This window comes from Maniola jurtina, chromosome Z (assembly GCF_905333055.1).
Source record: "Maniola jurtina chromosome Z, ilManJurt1.1, whole genome shotgun sequence".
In the NCBI taxonomy this organism is placed as follows: domain Eukaryota; kingdom Metazoa; phylum Arthropoda; class Insecta; order Lepidoptera; family Nymphalidae; genus Maniola; species Maniola jurtina.
This window is the reverse complement of record NC_060058.1, coordinates 17,167,308-17,191,500: the sequence shown is the minus strand read 5'-3', so window position 1 is coordinate 17,191,500 and position 24,193 is coordinate 17,167,308. Positions and strand designations below refer to the sequence as shown.

The window sequence follows — 24,193 nt, the reverse complement described above, 5'->3', positions numbered from 1 at the left end:
TCCATGGCGGTCCCATAAAAATTTGTGGATCCAACTCCTTAATCCTGATTCAGGAAGTATTCATAGTGAATTAATATTGTAGGTACTAAGCGACGACTTTATGTTTAGATTCGAAGTCCCAACTTCTCAACCCCGATGATGCATAGACTGTTATTGAATTTCAAGTCCCAAGTCTTCAATCCTCGCACGAAATAAACGCACTCACCTCGAAGTAGGCGGGCACGAGGAAGCGCGGCGCGGCAGCGCGCGGCGAGCGGCGCCAGGCGCGGGTCGGCCTCCGTGTAGCGCGCCAGGCAGTCGCGCGCGCGCACGTTGTCGCGCAGCGCGTGCCCCCGCGCGTCACCCGCCGCCACCTCCAACGCCTTTCATGGTGTCCCATGAGCGTTTTTTGGGCGCCTCAACAGTACGTTTGGTTCATCCCACAGCGCCAGTTCTGCTTACCAAAATTGGCCCACTTGGCACCGTCATCAGATCTCCGGCTTCATCGTTCGAGTAAGCCGGAGTTCTCACCCATTTAAAGTTTGAGAATAGGTTGAGGTCGTTTCGGCCCCGATGCCTCTAATCATTCGCTTTACCGGATGGGACGGATGGATGTAAACAGTCAGCGCCAGCTATCCTGAGGGAAACTTCGAACGGAACCAGCTACTAGATGGTTCGATTAGTCTTTCGCCCCTATACCCAGTTCCGACGATCGATTTGCACGTCAGAATCGCTACGGTCCTCCAACAGGGTTTCCCCTGACTTCGACCTGACCAGGCATAGTTCACCATCTTTCGGGTCCCAACATCTGTGCTCGGAGCGCGCCTGCATTCACGGATTGGAAACGAGACGCCTCGGGAGTGCGAGAGGCGCTCCATCCTCCCTACGTTCACTTTCGTTGCGCCTTTCAGTCTAATGACATTGACAACTCAATGACTCGCACACATGCTAGACTCCTTGGTCCGTGTTTCAAGACGGTTCCTGCGAGTGCCCGAAAATGACTCATCGCAGACTGAGACGCGCACGGTCCGAGACTGCACGGCTGCGACGACAGCGGCGCCGCGTCCCGGTCCGCACTTGGGCAGGATCGAGACTTGGTACGGCGCGAGCTTGCGTCGGTCCCCCGCCGGCCGGCTACCGCCACGGTCCAGCAGTGGGCGCGAACGTCCACCGCTGACGGCGAATCGGACGGCGCTTAAGCCGACAGGGAACGGGTCGCGATGCATTACTGAGAGAGAAGTGTACGACGCCGACGGACGTGACAAACCGGACGCGACCCGTGCCGCACGCGACACCCGCGAGGGGCGCCCGGGCGACATCGGATGTCGATGAATCTCTCCGTTCGTTGATTCGAGTTTCGCAGGTTTACCCCTGAACGGTTTCACGTACTCTTGAACTCTCTCTCTTCAAAGTTCTTTTTAACTTTCCCTCACGGTACTTGTTCGCTATCGGTCTCGCGGTATTATTTAGGAACACAAAATGTACACCACTAGCGCTTTGGCCGGCTGCCACAACTGAAATGATGCTCTGCGGCCACCACTCACCAGCGGCAAGTGCCGGCGGCAAATCGCTTGCGGCAAAACCCGCCGGCTGTGCCGCCGGCATAGTGTGTGGGAGCCTTTACATAACAATATTCTACTTACTTTACTGAGTAATAAAGTACCTATACTAACAGTAATGATGGTGTTGTGAAATCAGACCTATTTATGACTATGTATATGTATACCTACCTAAGTATGACTGTAATGTGTAAGGTATTTTGAGCATATTCAATGTACATTTAAACTATTTAGTGTAGTTTACATTGCTTATGTAAAATATTTGCACGCCATTACATGGCAAGTGTAGTGACACTAAAATAAATTGTAAAATCTATGCTAACCTACATTTGAGCAAATAAATGATTATGATTATGATTATACAATCGATGCACTTATATAATACTCTAGTATCATAACTAATCATTACTAAATACCACAATATTGATAAGTAGTTATTTACTTAGTATACTAAGAGCTATTTATAGTGTGTGTGCGCTTTTGCATGTGTGGATGTGTGTGTATGTATGAGCGTGTTTGTGTGTGTATGTGCGTGAAAAGAAATGTAATGCATTAAGGTTGTATATGACACATGTTTGAATGGTTCCCTACAGAAGCTGCTGACTTAAATATGAATTAGTGAACGTAGATTTGGCGATGAAACATTCGGTAGGAGTGCGACCCGCCCCGTCGCCCGTGGTAATTGAGCGCGAGTGGTGCGGCGGTCGATACCGCGACGGGCGGGTGCCGGGTCGGGTCGCGGATCGATAGGGGCCGTGCGGCGGGCGCGGCGCGCGTCGTTACTCGTATCGCAGTTCTCGCCAGTCCGCCGGAGGGCTTCGGCGGCGACGGCGACCGCGGCGACCGCGTGCCTGCTGGCTCCATGCGACTGTCGCGCGCACAATGACCGGCCGCGTGCCGCTGCTTCTAGCCCTAGCGGCTGCGTTTCTACCACTGGCGGAGTATGTGGCGTGAGTATTTGCATTGCAATTGGCGCCAAGCTGGCGGCCACAACAAATCACATTCTCACGATTTTTTTGCCATTTATGACACAGACTGCACTTATTGTTGTTGTTCATACGCACGAGAATAAAGATCGACCCTAGAAAACCACTTTATTGCTGGTTAAAAAATCCGGTTCCAAGCACTCAATATATTTCATGACGTCAGAACACGTTTGCCGCCCAAAACTTCAGTGTAATGCAGTTATAGGAAGGCACAGAGTGTAAATCTGCCGTAATATTTGATTTGGATTCGGTAAATAGTGTTTTCAATAAAGTTTCTACTTTACGAATGCGGCACGCTACGCTGCCGGCGCAAAAGGTCACATGCGCAGACCGGGGCGCTAACTTTACTACGAGAGTATTAGTCCAAATGCTGTATGTAGGTATTTCAGGGCTTACAGAAATATTATTAATAAACCTTATTAATAAACTTTGAATACGAATAGCTATCGGATTATTTACCGCATAGGTACCTATAAAAAGCTGCAAGTGGGTACCTACCTACCAAATCTTAACTGGTTGTGCCCCACATTATTGATTTGCGAAAGAATTGGGAGGACGCTAGACACAATTGAGCATGTCGGTCGACTACTTACCTAACAATGAACCTTAAAAAGATATTAATATCTTTTGATTTTTTTTTCATATGAAACCAAAATAACTGCTGCACAATCTTTAATACCCAAATCATTTTTTTATTACATTATAAAATAAAAATATATTGGAAATCAACCTACATATTTATTGTAGGTAGGTACTTATCAAAATATCATCAACATCGAATTACTAATTATTACTTATTTAAATGAAATGAATTATAATACTAAGCAAAGAAGATGTTTAAATAAACAAATACATGAAATTGGTTGAAAAGTCACCTAAAAAAAAAATGAAATGCCAAACTGCAGATAAAAGGTAGGTAGGTACTTAATTTTCCATTATAAAAACAAGATAAATGCTTGAAAAATTAATAAGTAGATATTACTTAAAACAGTTGTTATTACATGGTCATTACTTATAAATTATCATAACATTGTGAGACATGGTGACAACACTAATAACTACACTAATATTTATCAGTATTCAGTGTACAGCGGTTTAGTAGTACGAGGTGCTACGGTGCTACGCCGCTACGGTGCTACGGTGCTACGATGCTACGGCTTGGCTACACTTCTTCATTAAGGCTATAGTAAAGAAAAAAGTTGCTATAGTAAGCTATACTTACAGTACTATACTTATAGTATTTTTTCTTTACTATAGCCTGTCGTAAATTTTACTTGATGTTGTCAACTCATAACTCTACGTTCAAGGACAAGACGTACTGTAAGCACTTGATTAATCCATAATACACTGTGACACGGTTCTGTTCGCGGTAAATGGAATCGCTTACACATGCTTCATTATGTATGAAGCACTCCTATTGTACGGTGTTGTGACTAACAACAAATTCAGATCACAAAATGACTAACAAAGGGCAGTCATTGATTAAAAACCGGCCAAGTGCGAGTCAGACTCGCGCACTGAGGGTTCCGTACTCGGGTATTTCTTTTGACATTTTGGACGATAAATCAAAAACTAATATGCATAAAAATAAATGAAAATTTGTTTTAGAATATACAGGTAAAGCCCTTTCATATGATACGCCATTTGGTATAGTTATTTTAACTTTGAAAATTAAAAATACTGATTATTTGTTCACGAATATTTATACGAATATTTATTTATTTTGTGATATAACCACAAATTCACCGTTTTCGGATTTTTCCCTTTACTTGTGCTATAAGACCTACCTATCTGTTCAATTTCATGAGTCTAGGTCAATGGAAAGTACCCTCTAGGTTTTTTTGACAGACACGACAGACGGACAGACGGACTGACAACAAAGTGATCCTTTAAGGGTTTCGTTTATCCTTTTGAGGTACGGAACCCTAAAAAAGTAATTGGGGTAAAACAACATACAGAAACAACATCCAAGTTCACACACACAAACAAGGAAGTGAAGCAGAGTTCAATATTGTATTCAATAGTACAAGTGTAAATTAAAAATTTATAACACCCCCGACAAGTGAAGGTTACAGTAACTAGAAAAGAGCTGATAACTTTCAAACGGCTGAACCGATTTTCTTGGACTATTCCGCGCCTGCAATCCAAAGTATCTGAGTTTTCCAAAACATCATTTTCAAATAAATAAAGCTCTGTTCAAACTGAGGCGAATAACGCGCGGGACGCGGGACGGAAGTCGCTCGCGCCGATTGCGTCAGCTAACTTGTATGGAGGTGTTCAAACTGAGGCGAATAACGCGCGGGACGCGGGACGGAAGTCGCTCGCGCCGATTGCGTCAGCTAACTTGTATGGAGGTGTTCAAACTGAGGCGAATAACGCGCGGGACGCGGGACGGAAGTCGCTCGCGCCGATTGCGTCAGCTAACTTGAATGGAGGTGTTCAAACTAAGGCGAATAACGCGCGGGACGCGGGACGGAAGTCGCTCGCGCCGATTGCGTCAGCTAACTTGTATGGAGGTGTTCAAACTGAGGCGAATAACGCGCGGGACGCGGGACGGAAGTCGCTCGCGCCGATTGCGTCAGCTAACTTGAATGGAGGTGTTCAAACTAAGGCGAATAACGCGCGGGACGCGGGACGGAAGTCGCTCGCGCCGATTGCGTCACCTAACTTGTATGGAGGTGTTCAAACTGAGGCGAATAACGCGCGGGACGCAGAACGGAAGTCTCTCGCGCCGATTGCGTCAGCTAACTTGTATGGAGGTGTTCAAACTAAGGCGAATAACGCGCGGGACGCGGGACGGAAGTCGCTCGCGCCGATTGCGTCAGCTAACTTGTATGGAGGTGTTCAAACTGAGGCGAATAACGCGCGGGACGCGGGACGGAAGTCGCTCGCGCCGATTGCGTCAGCTAACTTGTATGGAGGTGTTCAAACTAAGGCGAATAACGCGCGGGACGCGGGACGGAAGTCGCTCGCGCCGATTGCGTCAGCTAACTTGTATGGAGGTGTTCAAACTAAGGCGAATAACGCGCGGGACGCGGGACGGAAGTCGCTCGCGCCGATTGCGTCAGCTAACTTGTATGGAGGTGTTCAAACTAAGGCGAATAACGCGCGGGACGCGGGACGGAAGTCGCTCGCGCCGATTGCGTCAGCTAACTTGTATGGAGGTGTTCAAACTGAGGCGAATAACGCGCGGGACGCGGGACGGAAGTCGCTCGCGCCGATTGCGTCAGCTAACTTGTATGGAGGTGTTCAAACTGAGGCGAATAACGCGCGGGACGCGGGACGGAAGTCGCTCGCGCCGATTGCGTCAGCTAACTTGAATGGAGGTGTTCAATCTAAGGCGAATAACGCGCGGGACGCGGGACGGAAGTCGCTCGCGCCGATTGCGTCAGCTAACTTGTATGGAGGTGTTCAAACTAAGGCGAATAACGCGCGGGACGCGGGACGGAAGTCGCTCGCGCCGATTGCGTCAGCTAACTTGTATGGAGGTGTTCAAACTGAGGCGAATAACGCGCGGGACGCGGGACGGAAGTCGCTCGCGCCGATTGCGTCAGCTAACTTGAATGGAGGTGTTCAATCTAAGGCGAATAACGCGCGGGACGCGGGACGGAAGTCGCTCGCGCCGATTGCGTCAGCTAACTTGTATGGAGGTGTTCAAACTAAGGCGAATAACGCGCGGGACGCGGGACGGAAGTCGCTCGCGCCGATTGCGTCAGCTAACTTGTATGGAGGTGTTCAAACTGAGGCGAATAACGCGCGGGACGCGGGACGGAAGTCGCTCGCGCCGATTGCGTCAGCTAACTTGAATGGAGGTGTTCAAACTGAGGCGAATAACGCGCGGGACGCGGGACGGAAGTCGCTCGCGCCGATTGCGTCAGCTAACTTGTATGGAGGTGTTCAAACTGAGGCGAATAACGCGCGGGACGCGGGACGGAAGTCGCTCGCGCCGATTGCGTCAGCTAACTTGTATGGAGGTGTTCAAACTAAGGCGAATAACGCGCGGGACGCGGGACGGAAGTCGCTCGCGCCGATTGCGTCAGCTAACTTGTATGGAGGTGTTCAAACTAAGGCGAATAACGCGCGGGACGCGGGACGGAAGTCGCTCGCGCCGATTGCGTCAGCTAACTTGTATGGAGGTGTTCAAACTAAGGCGAATAACGCGCGGGACGCGGGACGGAAGTCGCTCGCGCCGATTGCGTCAGCTAACTTGTATGGAGGTGTTCAAACTAAGGCGAATAACGCGCGGGACGCGGGACGGAAGTCGCTCGTGCCGATTGCGTCAGCTAACTTGTATGGAGGTGTTCAAACTAAGGCGAATAACGCGCGGGACGCGGGACGGAAGTCGCTCGCGCCGATTGCGTCAGCTAACTTGTATGGAGGTGTTCAAACTAAGGCGAATAACGCGCGGGACGCGGGACGGAAGTCGCTCGCGCCGATTGCGTCAGCTAACTTGTATGGAGGTGTTCAAACTAAGGCGAATAACGCGCGGGACGCGGGACGGAAGTCGCTCGCGCCGATTGCGTCAGCTAACTTGAATGGAGGTGTTCAATCTAAGGCGAATAACGCGCGGGACGCGGGACGGAAGTCGCTCGCGCCGATTGCGTCAGCTAACTTGTATGGAGGTGTTCAAACTAAGGCGAATAACGCGCGGGACGCGGGACGGAAGTCGCTCGCGCCGATTGCGTCAGCTAACTTGTATGGAGGTGTTCAAACTGAGGCGAATAACGCGCGGGACGCGGGACGGAAGTCGCTCGCGCCGATTGCGTCAGCTAACTTGAATCGAGGTGTTCAAACTAAGGCGAATAACGCGCGGGACGCGGGACGGAAGTCGCTCGCGCCGATTGCGTCAGCTAACTTGTATGGAGGTGTTCAAACTGAGGCGAATAACGCGCGGGACGCGGGACGGAAGTCGCTCGCGCCGATTGCGTCAGCTAACTTGAATGGAGGTGTTCAATCTAAGGCGAATAACGCGCGGGACGCGGGACGGAAGTCGCTCGCGCCGATTGCGTCAGCTAACTTGTATGGAGGTGTTCAAACTAAGGCGAATAACGCGCGGGACGCGGGACGGAAGTCGCTCGCGCCGATTGCGTCAGCTAACTTGTATGGAGGTGTTCAAACTGAGGCGAATAACGCGCGGGACGCGGGACGGAAGTCGCTCGCGCCGATTGCGTCAGCTAACTTGAATGGAGGTGTTCAATCTAAGGCGAATAACGCGCGGGACGCGGGACGGAAGTCGCTCGCGCCGATTGCGTCAGCTAACTTGTATGGAGGTGTTCAAACTAAGGCGAATAACGCGCGGGACGCGGGACGGAAGTCGCTCGCGCCGATTGCGTCAGCTAACTTGTATGGAGGTGTTCAAACTGAGGCGAATAACGCGCGGGACGCGGGACGGAAGTCGCTCGCGCCGATTGCGTCAGCTAACTTGAATGGAGGTGTTCAAACTAAGGCGAATAACGCGCGGGACGCGGGACGGAAGTCGCTCGCGCCGATTGCGTCAGCTAACTTGTATGGAGGTGTTCAAACTGAGGCGAATAACGCGCGGGACGCGGGACGGAAGTCGCTCGCGCCGATTGCGTCAGCTAACTTGAATGGAGGTGTTCAAACTAAGGCGAATAACGCGCGGGACGCGGGACGGAAGTCGCTCGCGCCGATTGCGTCAGCTAACTTGTATGGAGGTGTTCAAACTGAGGCGAATAACGCGCGGGACGCGGGACGGAAGTCGCTCGCGCCGATTGCGTCAGCTAACTTGAATGGAGGTGTTCAAACTAAGGCGAATAACGCGCGGGACACGGGACGGAAATCGCTCGCGCCGATTGCGCCAGCTAACTTGTATGGAGGTGTTCAAATTGACGCGAATAGTCGCTCAAGTTGCAGCGAAACTAAAGCGGGACGCCCGGCGGGATTTTTTGATCTCGCAATGCCGTTCAATATGGAACTATTTTTACACAAAGTGAAAGAAAATAAGATCCTGTACGACTTAAGTCATGAGGACTATAAAAATAATAGGAAAAAGGGAGGGAACCCTAAAAATAGACATAAACTACATAAACATAATATTAAGTACCTATAGATAATGTGTATACTCATGCCGTCATGGCCATGGCAAGAATCATCATTTATCCCTCAACGGGATATTAATTAAAACAAAAAGAAAGATAAATAAGAGACGTCTGGCATATATTACGTGTGCTTTTTTAATTACATAATGTATATTACTTACCTCGAATCTTGTGATTCTTCTTCTGCTACTGCTAACAACAGTAAAACTTCATCTTCGAAATCAAAAGACATGATGTTTGTTCATTGAAGAACCAAAAATGACACGCGGGAAGTCGCATCAGTTTGAGAGGCTAAGCGAGCGAGCGAATTGCTCTAAATCGCGTCCCGCGTCCCGCGCGTTATTCGCCTCAGTTTGAACAGAACTTAATTATGTATCTAGGCAACGACCATCTTGACAGCTTGACATTTGTCAATTGACATAATATTATGAACCTAACGGTTATCTAACCTTCTTTTCTATAAGAAAACTAGAAAAGAGCTGATAATTTTTAAACGGCTGAACCAATTTTTTTGGATTATAGCTAAGAACACTCTCGATCAAGCCGCCTTTCAAACAGAAAAAAGTAAATTAAAATCGGTCCATTCGTTTAGGCGCTACGATGCCACAGACAGATACACAGATACACACGTCAAACTTATAACGCCCCTCTTTTTGGGTCCGACACTGATCGGGGAAAGGCACGAAGCGCGAACGCGAAGGCGTGAACAACATCTACACTCGTGATTCGCAGTTGTCGCGGGCTTTCGCGGCCGTTCGCGCCGCGAGTGTAGAGCCGGCTTAACATCTTTGATGATGTGTTGCTTAAGTGAGTGTAGCCCACGCAGACAAAGTCGCGGGAATAAGATAGTTTTCTCATAAAGTAGAGAAAATAAACTTACCATTTTAATGTCTCTACAGGAAGAAAAAAAGGCCCCTTTAAAAAGATCAAAAAACATCTGTTATTCAACAATAAGAATCAAGAGCTCTTGGTTCGCTAATCTTGTTCAGAAGTCGCTCACTTGAGACTTGATGGTTTAATACGCTAATGGACGATGGCCATTGAAACTCTGATCGAATATCAATAAGTATACTCAACTTGAACCTAATTCCACTTTATACTCGAGTTCTGAAGTAGGATACTCTCTCCATCATTGAGTGGAATTCTCCAAGAAAGTTCACCATCTCCATAAGTGTACCTACTTATTTTACAGTTAAACCCGTTTTCAGTCAAAATTAGTTTTTATAGTTAAAACGAGTTCTATTTAGTCTTAGCTATACTCTATCCAATGAGAGAAGTTATTATAGGGCTCTCTCTATTACGTATTGTACCCAAACCAAAGGGATACGTGTTTAATAAAAACTGCCAAACCCCTTCCTGCCCGCTTACATATAGACTGAATCATCACTTACCATCTTCCGTGGTGCGCGAAGGGTGTATTGACAACTAAGCAGAATAAATAGTTTCTTTCGAGCTGCCTGTCGAAGCCGGGGCGGGCTCCCGGCTAGAGATATAAAACTTTCTGTTTCCACAACAATAATTAAAAGGAAAGCGTTCAAACTTGTACAATGCTTGTTAAAGTTTTGATATCACTATAATAAAAACAGAGTTATATCAATTGTCGGTAAACGCAATGTTAACTCTATCCTATATGTTTGCAACAGAAGGGATTCAGTAAATTAATTATGTTCGTGAACACATTTTATGTGATGTAACCACTAATTCACGGTTTTTGGAATATTTTATACCTATCTCTTCTACTCTCGTGCGTTTTGAATCTTCTGTCACTTATCATCGATGATCAGAATTGGTAGTTTAAATAGGTACAGTCAAAAGCCATAAGCCGTTTAGCACCTTAATGATCATATTCGCGTGGCGCGGTTATGCACATGCGTTAGATGTGTGTAGCGTATTTGTAGAAAAAGTTCATAAGTACGACAGGTTTTTGCTGCAAAAGTTTCGCGGAATTGCTACTCGAATTCTGAGGCCGACCGTATGTAAAGCTGGGCGAAGGTCTACCTATTCCGACCACTTCTCATCAGCGAACTCGATTTTATACTCCATGTAATATATACTGTAATATTCTATTTATAATATAGTGTCATTGCTCTCATTGTTTTGAATGACAAGTTGAGCGCAGAGTACACTAACGCAAAAACAAACAAAAATTGTAACTTTCACTGTCACTGTTTGACCCAAAGCGAAAATTGTACGTCTATGGTTTGACCACCACTAAGTAGTGAGGTCACGCGTACCGAACCGGACCAGGTGGAGGCTTACAATTGTTGTGTCTGTTTCAAAGTACGATTATTTTCATTACTTTCCCTTTCAGTTGTAAATTCTGCGAATCGGACTCGGCGCGCCAGTCTCGTGCAAATGAAATTCTATTGTCATCTAATACAGTATTTCATTCATGTTTTCACGCTTTGAAAATGAAAGTAATGTGAAACCCTAGTCATAATAATCTTATATACTCCACGATGAACATTCTATATGGATGAATATACTTCAAAACTGTCCTTATTTAATTTTTTTATCCATCCATCCATCCATCCATCAGCCTGTATGCGTCCACTGCTGGACATAGGCCTTTCCAAGAGCGCGCCGCCAAACACGGTCCTCCGCCTTCCTCATCCACCCGCTCCCCGCCACCTTCTTCGGGTCATCGGTCCAGCGGGCTGGAGGTCGTCCCACACTGCGCTTACCGGTACGCGGTCTCCACTCCAGAACACGTCTGCCCCATCGGCCGTCGGTTCTGCGACAGACATGACCTGCCCATTGCCACTTCAGCTTGCTAATCCTTTGAGCTATGTCGGTCGCTTTTGTTCTTCTGCGAATTTCCTCGTTCCGGATTTTATCCCTGAGAGTGATACCCAACATAGCTCGCTCCATAGCACGCTGAGCGACCTTTAGTTTGTGGACGAGGCCAACTGTCAGTGTCCACGTTTTTTCATATACTTAATTAAATCAGAAATGAAGAGATCTGTAGGGCAACCAGAGTAACCGACATACATAGGCTGCACTGAAAGTATCGGGAATGGAATATTTCCACTGTCCCTGTTATATTAAAATCTTTTTGATTGAAAACTCCTAGGTTTTAAAAATCGATTACCATTTATTTATTTAGAAAAAGATTCTCGGTCTTGTCACAAGGTCTTGTCAAACTTGTTTGGTCGTTGAGAAAATGGAATTGACTCGAGAAAATTCTAGAGCGATGATTTATTATGACTTTCGAAGTGGTTTAACACAAAAAGAGTGTGTCGACCGGATGATTTCTGCATTTGGTGATGAAGCCCCATCTAAAACCACAATTTATCGCTGGTTTTCTGAATTTCAACGTGGACGTGTCAAGCTCAGTGATGATCCCCGTCAAGGTCGTCCAAAAACTGCAGTCACCCAAGAAAACGTTGATGCTGTGCGTAAGCTGATTAAGGAAGATCGACATGTGACATACCGCGAAATTCAGGCAACTTTAGACATTGGCATGAGTCAAATACAAATAATCTTGCATGAACAATTAGGTGTAAAAAAGTTGTTTTCCCGATGGATACCTCATTTGCTCTGTGAAGAGCAAAAAGCGGCTCGCGTTACTGGGTGCGTCAGAACTCTCTAAAGATTCCACGCAGGATCCTCAAATGCTGTATACAACATCGTATCAGGTGACGAATCCTGGATATATGCGTACGAACTCGAAACAAAAAACCAATCACGAGTTTGGGTGTTCGAAAATGAGTTAAAGCTAACAAAAATTGTTCGTTCACGAAGTGTTGCAAAAAAAATGGTGGCCACGTTTGTCTCCAAAACCGGCCATGTTGCGACTATTCCTCTTGAGGGACAAAGAACGGTTAATGCAGAATGGTATACTAGCATTTGTTTGCCACAGGTCGTTTCTGAACTCCGTAAAGAGAACTGCAACCGCCGCATCATCCTCCATCACGACAATGCGAGTTCTCACACCGCGCACAGAACAAAAGAGTTTTTAGAGCAAGAAAACATAGAATTATTAGACCATCCGCCGTACAGCCCCGACCTAAGCCCTAATGATTTCTGTACTTTCCCTAAAATAAAGAATACATTACGTGGTCAGAGATTTTCATCACCTGAAGAAGCTGTGGACGCCTACAAAACAGCCATTTTGGAGACCCCAACTTCCGAATGGAATGGTTGCTTCAATGATTGGTTCCATCGTATGGAAAAATGTGTCAAATTTCGCGGAGAATACTTCGAAAAGCAATAAATACATTTTTAAATAGTAATGTTGTGTCACTTCCTTGATTCCCGAAATTTTCAGTGCCGCCCTCGTAGCTCAACGGATTGCAAAGCTAAAGAGAAGATAAGTAGACGTTGGGGTCTCGAGGTGATAGCACCGTGCTATGACAGACGACATCAGAGTAACCGACATAGCTCAACGGATTGCAAAGCTAAAGAGAAGATAAGTAGACGTTGGGGTCTCGAGGTGATAGCACCGTGCTATGACAGACGACATCAGAGTAACTGACATAGCTCAACGGATTGCAAAGCTAAAGAGAAGATAAGTAGACGTTGGGGTCTCGAGGTGATAGCACCGTGCTATGACAGACGACATCAGAGTAACCGACATAGCTCAACGGATTGCAAAGCTAAAGAGAAGATAAGTAGACGTTGGGGTCTCGAGGTGATAGCACCGTGCTATGACAGACGACATCAGAGTAACCGACATAGCTCAACGGATTGCAAAGCTAAAGAGAAGATAAGTAGACGTTGGGGTCTCGAGGTGATAGCACCGTGCTATGACAGACGACATCAGAGTAACCGACATAGCTCAACGGATTGCAAAGCTAAAGAGAAGATAAGTAGACGTCGGGGTCTCGAGGTGATAGCACCGTGCTATGACAGACGACATCAGAGTAACCGACATAGCTCAACGGATTGCAAAGCTAAAGAGAAGATAAGTAGACGTCGGGGTCTCGAGGTGATAGCACCGTGCTATGACAGACGACATCAGAGTAACCGACATAGCTCAACGGATTGCAAAGCTAAAGAGAAGATAAGTAGACGTTGGGGTCTCGAGGTGATAGCACCGTGCTATGACAGACGACATCAGAGTAACCGACATAGCTCAACGGATTGCAAAGCTAAAGAGAAGATAAGTAGACGTTGGGGTCTCGAGGTGATAGCACCGTGCTATGACAGACGACATCAGAGTAACCGACATAGCTCAACGGATTGCAAAGCTAAAGAGAAGATAAGTAGACGTTGGGGTCTCGAGGTGATAGCACCGTGCTATGACAGACGACATCAGAGTAACCGACATAGCTCAACGGATTGCAAAGCTAAAGAGAAGATAAGTAGACGTTGGGGTCTCGAGGTGATAGCACCGTGTTATGACAGACGACATCAGAGTCTAGGGAGCCCCTGCATTCTGGCAGCGACTAGCGTGAGTACGGCCCTAAAAAAAAATTCAAAAGAAAAATAAAACCGACTTCAAAAACCATAAACACTAAACAGTAAAAAAAAAAAATTTGTTTCTACACGTGTAATATATAAATAAATAAATATATTTATTAAGCCAAAAAAACAGTTTAGGCGCTACGGTGGAACACACAGAATCTGGATACAAACATACATACATATATACATACATACATACATAGACTGCTAAAATCATAACCCTTCCTTTCGGCTTTGCCGTAGTCGGGTAAAAAGCTGTTTAATGTTTGTAAAACTATTACATGACATAACATATTTTAAGGCCATAAGGAATAGATTGTTCGACAATTACTAATTTGTACTGTACTTCGTGATGCTTCCGGGCTTAAATGTCATTTCTGATAAAAATCCACGAACTGTAAACGGCCAAGTCGTACTTTTTTAACCAAGATATAGGGTTTGTAGAATCAGAGCTTGTAAGTAGAGTGATTTGTTATTTATTGTTATAAATGTGATATAGTCAAGAGCATTTAAAAGCTATATACTTTGGACTTGGGATAGATCCCATGGCCAGCACAAATCTAAGCTCAGCTAGGGGCTTGGCTCTACTAAAGATCTCATAACTTTTTAACAGTAAAAACATTATGAACTTGTGAGTCTTGGCAACATTTTACTTGAAATGTTTTTGGTGGGATTTCATTTCTTTTTGACAGGTGCCTTAGATTTTTTTTTTGATTTTTTTCTTGTAGGTTCATCATTTTCATGGCCCACTCTCTATCGTTACCTCTTTTTTTAAAGCTTTTATTCAACTTGCAATGTACTCGTATGTAACTATGTTTGTTCGGGTGGAATCTTGCAACTCAATTTTGAAGCAGATATAGGTACCAAATTTCAGTCTTTTAGGACTTTAGGAAACACAGATAGTTGGTACGTTTGATAAATCTGCCACGGACATCTTATCATGTAAACTTTAGTATTCGAGCAACAGATTTTACAGATATGCATCTCATATACGAGGGGATGAAAGGGGACCCGATTTCTTAATTTATCTGTTGTTCATAATTCTTGAAATTCCTACTTAATGCCAAATTTCGGTCTTCTAGGACTTCAGAAAGTACCCTAGAATTTTTGACTAGAGGTTTTGAATGTCGATAAATCTGAATCTATAAAAGCTAGACAATTGATACTCAGTGCGTTTAATAAATCTGCCAAGGATATCTTATCCTGAAAATATCAGCATTCTAGCGACAGAATTTACAGATTTGCTTCCCCCATATAGAGGCGTAGAGGGGGGAAATTTCCAATTTCTTAATTTTTCTGTAGTTTGTATGCAATTTTTAGTCTACATACCAAATTTCAGTCTTCTAGGACTTCGGGAAGTACCTTAGAGGTTTTGAGTAGAGGTTTTGATGACCATCAGTGAGGGACGAAATCAGCGTATTTTAGGTATCAATAAATCTGTAACCATAAAAGCTAAATATTTGATACTTAGTATATTTGGTAAATTTGCTGAGGACACCTTATACTGAAAATTTCAGCTTTCTAGCGTCATACAGACTGAAGTTATGACGGTTCGAAAATAAGGCGACACACTTCGAGAAAAAGGTACGTAGCGCCCCGGCCGCCGTTTGGCTCGTCTTGGCGGAGGCACTGCCGTGCCCCCTGATATAACATAATATGTTAAGACAGAGTAAAAAAACTTTGTCAAGTATTATTAGGTTTATTGCAAACAAACCAACTTCCAGTTCTATGTTGCATTATAAGATTTTTAACACAAAATGAGTTTCCTTTTCATTCCCAAGAGTAATCTCAGTGATGCACCGGCTCTTTTACTTAGGGCTTTTTGCTGAGACAAGATTAACATTTAATTTTAAAAGTTTAATGCTGAAAGTAGTTTCTAAAGTGGGACACTTGCAGATAGCATAATTACTTAAGATTAATGCTCTTTTTCAAAAACAAAATAGACTATCTTGAATGGGCGGCTATTCAATAATTTTTACACATCTGTCCAAAAAAGGAGTGTAATGTTTTCAGGGTTCAATTATGTGTATATGAGTCTCTTCGTTTACGCTTTGTTTTTTTTTTTTTTTTTTTTTTACAGAATAAAGTTTTTTTGTAATGAAGCCGCAAAACAGCCAAACTTCGGAAATCCTCAGAAACAGCACCGATTATGATTTCTTTTAATATCAGTTTTTTAAATATTATTTAAAATCAGAAACCTTTTGAAGCGTAGAAATAATATTTAATATTTTTTGTACCATATTATCTACGAATTTATGCATGACGTTCAGTAAAACGTTACTTTCTCTTTGAAAGATTGTAGAGGAAGTCAAATGCTATCAAATGACCTCTAAACACCTATGGACATAAAGGGCCAGTTTTTGAGTTATTGATCGTTTTGTGTTTTAGAAAAATACGTATTTGTTTCTTTTAAAATTAATTTTCAAAAAAGTAAGGCATATTGCCAACTTTTTATTTTGTTTCTAAGTAGCAGACATCTCATTTTATAATTGTGAGTACTTAAATAAAAATAATGCATATGTGTTCTCCAGTTAGGGCTCTGAAACTATAGTTCCATAATTTATATTATATTATTTTGCCGAAAATGCTATTTCTCTTCATAAAGTTAGGGAAGTTTTTTCCTATAGATTATTTTCAAAACTTGTACACTTTTTCGGCTATCTAATAATGTACAAAAATGTATAACAAGTTGAACATTAGCCAAAGAAACGATTAAATACACAAGGGAGAATTTTCTTAGCGCTTCAATTTTAAAACAATCATTTTTTCTTTGTTTAGAGGTAGTCCAAACTTAAAGAGAGGAACAGTTTGGTTCCAATCCTAAAAACCATTGTATATAAAGATCCAGTTACTTAGCTCGTAAAATAAAAAAAACACAGTACCTACTTAATATAGGAATACACAATGTGTAGAATTGTACCGTGGATGTCAACGCCTAAACAATACTGCAGCACTCCAGTTACTTTGCGACTCCAGAATACGATACGAAAGCGAAACAAGTGTTTCAACTAAAAAGAGCACAGACTTATTTTAAACTAGCTGATGCCCGCAGCTTCGCCCGCGTGGATTGGTCAGATCCCCTGCAGCATCAGGATTGAGGAGTTGGACTCCAAATTTTTTATGAAACAATGTCGCGAAGTTCCTCTATCGATTAAAAAAGAAATGACGCAAATCGGTTCAGAAATCTCGGAGATTTCGGTGTACATAGGTAGAAAAACACAACTCCCTTTTTGAAAGTCGGTTAAAAAAGTAGCCTATGTTACTCCCTGGTCAATTCTCTACTTGTCTGGGAAACCCCCGTCAAAATCGGTCCAGCCGTTCCGAAGATTAGCCTTTTCAAACAGACAGACAGACAGACAGACACAGACAGACAAAAATTTTAAAAACGTGTGATTCAGTGTTGGTATCGTTCAAATAACCATATGAGCTTAATATGAGGTAGTTATTTCGAAATTACAGACAGATACTCTAATTTTATTTATTAGTATAGATATTGTAGGTAGTGTAAAAGTTTTTTTCTGTCCGTACGTCTGTCTTCAGTGGGCTGTATCTCATGAACCTAATATAATAGGTAGAGAGTTTTTTACGAAACGTGTATTTCTATTGCCGCTATTACAATAAAACAATAAAAAAATCGAGATAGTGAAATAATATAAAAAATTAATTAAAAATTTAAAAAACCCCCGACACAAAACCCTCTAAAAAGTAAAAATAATAGGTAGTATATATGGTCCCTTTAAGAATAGAGTAAAGTTTTTATCCAAGCGCTCGTTGCGCCAGGGGACCGCTAAAGGTAACATAAACTACGAAAGTCATCTGTTGTAGAAATAATAATTTTTATTTCACGCTTTTTAATAAATATTTTATATAACTAGTTAGTAGTTACACTGATTGTGTTGAGGAGTCGGTTCTCTTACCGTGTGTAAGAGAATGAATTAATATTCTATTGTTTCGTGTGACTTTAAATTTTGTATTATATAGGTACCTATACTTAATTACGGTGCTGTGTCTGGAAAAAAAATTGCGTGATTATGGAAAGATGTAACGTCCGGCTAGCAGGACAATGAAATCTGAACAATTTCTGAACTCGAAGACGAAGCAAAGTATAATTGATGATTAAACGAACTTACCTTAAGTGAAGTTCTATCATAATTATACGAAGGCTTCGTCTGAAGAGATTAGCTCCCTCCCACCCTTTGTTTCCTTTCAGACACCCGTGTATGAATTAGTAAAAAAAAAAGCTCTCTAAACTAAATGAAAATGATCAGTGCTGTCACTATGAGAAGTATAGTCTATGGTACCTTAAAAAAGTATTTATTTTGTTTTTTGTATTTCTCAAGTTTAGCGTATGAATGGCCACACGGTTCGTACTACTACAAGTATTCTAATCTCGAAGACGAAGCAAACTATACTTATGATAGAACTTCACTTAAGGTAAGTTCGTTTAATCATCAATTATACTTAATTACTGTTAGTTGGTAATAAGGGTCGATCTTAAGCCTGCACAGAATAAACACGTCTACCACAACGCCGTCTCCATCATTTAATACCAACGAACAGTTTAATATTTCAGCGACATATATTTTTGTGTAGGTGAAAAATTGGCAAATGTATGATATATTAATTTAATTGAATATTAACACATTCAAATGAATGTCAAAAATGGGATATGTTAATATTACTTACTATTAGTAACTAAATTGTCACTTAATGTTTTATGATACACTTTTTCAAATTCTTCTCAGATTAATTTAATTTCTCAAATTCTCACCAGTAATTTTTTGAAATGTAAAAGACGGCAAAAAATCAACAAAACTAAGAAGCAACAAGCAGTGGGTATTTGCTTGAAATGTATTGAGACCTACTAATAATTATAATCTACTAAAGCCATCAGAGATTGAATTTAATACAACCGACTCTCAAAAGCTGTAAACAATTTCTATCTAAGTATTTGGCTCTTGACCTATTTCCCCACTTTTACTTTAAGCTCGCAACTATCAAAATGTTAGGATTGCGTGCATACAGTTGGAAATAAGTGGACAAATAAATCAAACATTTTCCCATTGCATGCCATTTGGAAGGCCGTGCTTGTGTATTGGTTATTTTTTGCTATACTGAAGGTCTCTGATATATTTATTATTTACATAAAATATACATGAGTTGAGGCCGAAAGCGCACGCGATTATTAGAGCTAGTGATCGTTATCCAGATTTGAACCTTATACTTAAGCAAATAAAGCTAAGTTTAACTTGTACATGAGTGTTGCGTCTAAAGGAGAATTTGTACTACATAATAATATGCATTTGCTCTATAGTTGAACCAAAAATATCTGTCTCTTATACGGATTTGTGTACAAAGTGTGCCCTCTAATCTCCTTGCAGTCCGCCGCCACCTGGAGACTGCGAAGCCGCACTTATTGTTCCTCACGGACACGCAAATTGGTAACCCAGCATACTTGCAATACCCCGCGTATTCTCTTGAGTGCAATTTTAGACCGCACGCTGGGGTTTGCTCGTATGTTCGTAATGACGTCTGCTATCGGCGTCTTCGGAATTTAGAGGTGCCCAACCTTTCTGTCTTGTGGTGTCTTCTAGACTCTGGCTACGAGCAAACGCTTTATGCTTGTGTCTATCGCTCCCGTAACGGTGATAGGGAGACAACCAAACTTTTCCAATACCTCAGTGAAACGGCTGACTTGTCCAGCAACGGTTTCCTTTAGCTCACCTCGTCTTTCTAGGGGACTTCAATGCCCACCATCAAAACTGGCTGTTCAAAAATCGGTTCATTCGTTTAGGCGCTACGATGCCACAGACAGATACACAGACACAGATACACAGACACACAGATACACATATACACACGTCAAAATTATAACACCCCTCTTTTTGGATCGGGGGTTAAAACATCTCACGGTGTCAAGGTTTGACGTCGAAGCAATTTGGAGAGCTTTTTAGTTTTACTAGGTAATTTACGAAAATTAAATTTTGTGCCAATTTTGCAAATTCAATATTATACCTACTTTTTAAATTCGTTCATTTCTAACAAGGTTTGATCTGATAACACTAAATTTTACTGAAAAAGTCTCAGGCTCGTAGTTATGTATGTTTTTTGAGCAGTGAAGTCTCACTTGCTTTATGGTGTAGGAAAACATGGCGAGGAAACCTGTATGCCTGAAAGTACTCCGCAATGTTTTCAAAAGCATGTAAAGTCTACCAATTCACACTTGGTATAAAAAACCCTTCTCATTCTGAGAGTAGACCGGTGCTCAGTAGTGAGCCGCCAATGGTTCGATTATGATGTTAATAAGAATCAGATTTTCGAATATTGTTTCATAAAATTCCATTCCAGCATCGCATCGGTTACATTTCAATTGCGTTGCATTTGTAAATGAAAATTCTTCCCTCTAGGTTTCGCGCCCTTCCCTCTAGGTTGTATTGCACTCAGCCTTATTAACGTTCCTAGTGGATTACATTTTTTCCCTGTTTTATGAAGAAGAAACCCAGATGTAAAATTGTCTTTAATTTAGGTACACTTTCCGAGAAAAAAACCTGGAAGTTTTTATTTAACATAGAATGAACTTACTATTTTTTTAAGGTAGGTAAGTCTATCTCCAGAATCCAAGCTATCTCTCTGTATCAATTCTGTCTCAAGGATAGGCCGCGACAAGCAAGCACTCACACAGATATAACTACCTTTTCGCATTCAAACTAGTGCTTCGCGCTGTACTAGAACACCTCGCAGGCATTCGCCTGTTAAAATGCTGAGAGCAATCACGCAAGTAGTTCACTTCGCTATTATTTATTGCTAAGGTGTGTTAAAATATTCACGACCATTAAAAATGAAATCATTTCTTTTTTTATTATATTTATCTAGTTTAATTATTTGTAATTCAAGTGCAGGATACAACTGAAATTATACACAGGTTTCAGTTCCTAATATGTAGCTTGATATAATATAATATAGCGTCGAATTCAACCGACGCTTTAAAGCCATCATTTCGTATAGGAGCCCCCTTGAAATAAACAAAGCTTTTATATTTTTTACATATTTTTACGCTAATTTCGGTTAAAGACAATCAATTATTTACATATTATGTTGAAATCTGAAATAATAACGTTAAATAATTCAGAAGTTATACCTAAGGCTATGACAGACGGACGGATGAACGGACAAACTGCAATTTTACTCAAGTAGACTCGCAGAAGAACAAAAGCGACTGACATCGACCTAGCTCAAAAGATTAGCAGGCTGAAGTGGCAATGGGCATCATGTCTATCGCAGAATCGACGGCCGATGGAGTGGAGACGGCGTGCTGGTAGGCGCAGGGGGGGATGACCTCCAGCCGGGTGGGTGAGGAAGGCAGGTGACTGTTTTGTGGCACGCTCTTGGAAAGCGCGTCCAGCGGTGGACGCATATAGGCTGATATGACGCTTGCCCAAATATTGCATCGAAATATTCAATTCAAAAATTCAAAATGTTTTTATTCAATTAAACTTTTACAAGTGCTTTTAAATCGTCAAAACATCTACAATCCATGCAAAATATTTCGATTGTATCTGTTTTAAAGAGAGTCGTATACATTGTATGCGTAATATATACCTACCTATTATTTACACTTTTGCACCACGATATTATACGCAACCCTTTGAAATGTTGCTCGACAAAACCGAAATCTTTCATAAAATTACGCATCTTCCATCCCATTTTACCGACGCGTTCTGTTGAATGTTAGAGGAGGATGGGGAATCGGTTTTAGTCGGCGGGATAAGAGACTTTATTGCTGAAGTGGAAATGCGAAAATCCCTTGAAACTGTTTTTCAGGACGACCTTGTGCGGTAGGCTCCAGAGGACCTGTATACCGGGCAATCTATTTTTAGACCGTCGAAATAGCGTAGGGAGTGGGGACTATTCAAATATAAAGCAATACCCATAGTACCTATTGTATGACTAATATATTTTAATTTGATAGCTTCGTAATGGCTTATCAACATTCTAATGACAGTAGATTCGACGTACAATTTCTCTATGATTTCTCAACGACGTAAGGGACACCTCTCACAATAAGTTACAGCGTGTAAGAGACAATCTTCTAAATTCCTTTTAGATACTTTTATTTATACCGCCATGGAATATGTCCAAAATAACGAAAGATGCGCTGAGATGCGCTTAATAAAATGAAGTATAGGTAAATATAATATAGGTAATAGAGGTAAATAAATAGGACCCTATTATATTATTATTAGCCTTCGCTGTCCGTCCGTTCATCGGTCCGTCCATCCGTGCGTCTGTCTGTCAGCGAGCTGTATCTAGTGAACCGTAATAGGTAGAGAATTAAAATTTTACATTAAAAAGTGTTATTTTTTGGACAATAGTATGGAACCCTTTGTGTGTGAATTCAACTCACACTTGACTGATTTTATTTCATAAAAGTTATTAGCCATAGGTACAATGATTGGTTTCTATACACGGCATTCTGCCGGTACTTTAAATCGCTTTGTGACTCGCGGCTTTGTTGGTTAAGTGGTAAGGAGAGAACGTAAAGGCATCGGTTCTGCATCTGAAAGTGGAAAAATAAGAACTCAATTGAGTGAAAATTATTTTCCTCTTAGACTACGTTCACACTGCAATATTATTTTCCTCTTAAGCTCTGGTTTCCTCCAAAAGCGGTGCCATCATGTAGCGGCCTTAATACAGCGGTGAATGACGTCACTAGAACGTTGTCTATGTAAACAATATGGCGCGGTTTCCTAGATGACGGTAATTGACTCCGTAACGTCAAAAAGCGGTACCGCCATTTGCATGACGGCCGTCTTGGCGGTGTCGAAGTGTTTGTCAACGTTTTTTTCATAGCGGTGAAGGTATTTTCAAGCTTAATATTAATTTGCGTGCCATTTTAAAATATTTATTGTTCAAAATGACTTTCATCAACTGGACCAGCGAGGATGATGAAATTTTAATTGATTTTGTGCGGGTTCATGATGTGCTGTATAATGTAAAACATAAAGACTAGACTATTTTCGTCTTCTGATGATTGTTCATTTTCCAAATACACGAGTAATGCCAAATCAAGTTCGTCCATTTTCAACCATTAACACGTACTTTGTGGTCTGTTCGCCGTAATAAAACGGTCAATGCCATAGACATACAATTTTCGCTTCGCTCAAAGACTGACAAAGCGTTGGAGCGAGAGGTAGTCAGATAAGACCCACTGCCGCGAGCGAAAGCGAGATAGCGAAACAAGATGCCAATAAGTCATTGTTTACGTGAGTAACGGGCCGTAAGAGTTCAGCCTGTTCCAAGTCGAGGTGATTTTTTGCATTTACTAAATAATTTTACGATTAAAACGTAAAATCTATGTCTTGCCACCATGGTGTCTTGTTCAGTGAGCGAATGTGACGTTACAAGACGTTATAATGCGCGTAAATACACGTTTCACAGGTAATTACTGATTATTTATACTAATTGTTTATAATCATTATTTCATCATTTGTTGTTTGAAAATTAGGCAAAATAGCTATTGGAAGCTTAGATGATAGGTTTCCCTTAAGACTTATCATCAAATTACATTGCTAAATGAAGAATTTTTGGATATTTTGTGTAAAATTTAAAAACGTTTGTTTACGATAGGGATTGACAAAGTAATGACGTCACAAGTATCGATAGTCGATAATCGTGTCTACCGGTAGGTTTGATGTGATAGGTTTCATGTGATGTATAATGTAAAATACAATATAAAACACTAGGTACTTTCCAATAAAAGAAAAGAACGAAATAAATATTTTCACTAATTTTTATTTTATTTAGCGTGACTTAGATTTCATATACAGGGTTAAGGGTAACCCGTACATTACTGTATTTAAGTGCTTATCGGGGAGGTCATTAGCTATGAATTGAGCGCCATATATACTATTTATTTTTATTAACTTGTCACTTAGACATTATATCAGAGTGTTATTGTAATTAATCAAATTAAATTTACTTGCACCCTTTAAAAAAATAAAGGTGGAAAACCAACAAATTCCGGTAATTTATATGAAAATCCCAAAAATTGCTCTATTTCTCAAAAAAAGATTTTTTAAAACGTCTTTTAATAGTTTTCTATCGAAATATCAATAAAAAATGTTATAAGGGGTTAAAATAACTATAAGTATCTCAGAATTCATTAATAAATTATTTATATAAAATATTAAAGTCATTTCAT

At 42.0% G+C, this 24,193-nt stretch overlaps 1 protein-coding gene across 2 annotated transcripts in view; it reads left to right on the top strand.

The window, feature by feature from the left end:
- The first annotated feature begins 2,365 nt into the window (after nucleotides 1–2,365).
- Nucleotides 2,366–24,193, top strand: part of LOC123880617 (gamma-aminobutyric acid receptor subunit beta) — a 47,432-nt gene continuing 25,604 nt past the window's right edge. For both annotated transcript variants that reach the window (XM_045928817.1, XM_045928816.1), the window contains exon 1: nucleotides 2,366–2,488. In XM_045928817.1, coding sequence (XP_045784773.1) covers nucleotides 2,421–2,488 — 68 coding nt within the window. In that variant the 5' untranslated portion in view covers nucleotides 2,366–2,420. The remainder of the gene's footprint in view (nucleotides 2,489–24,193) is intronic.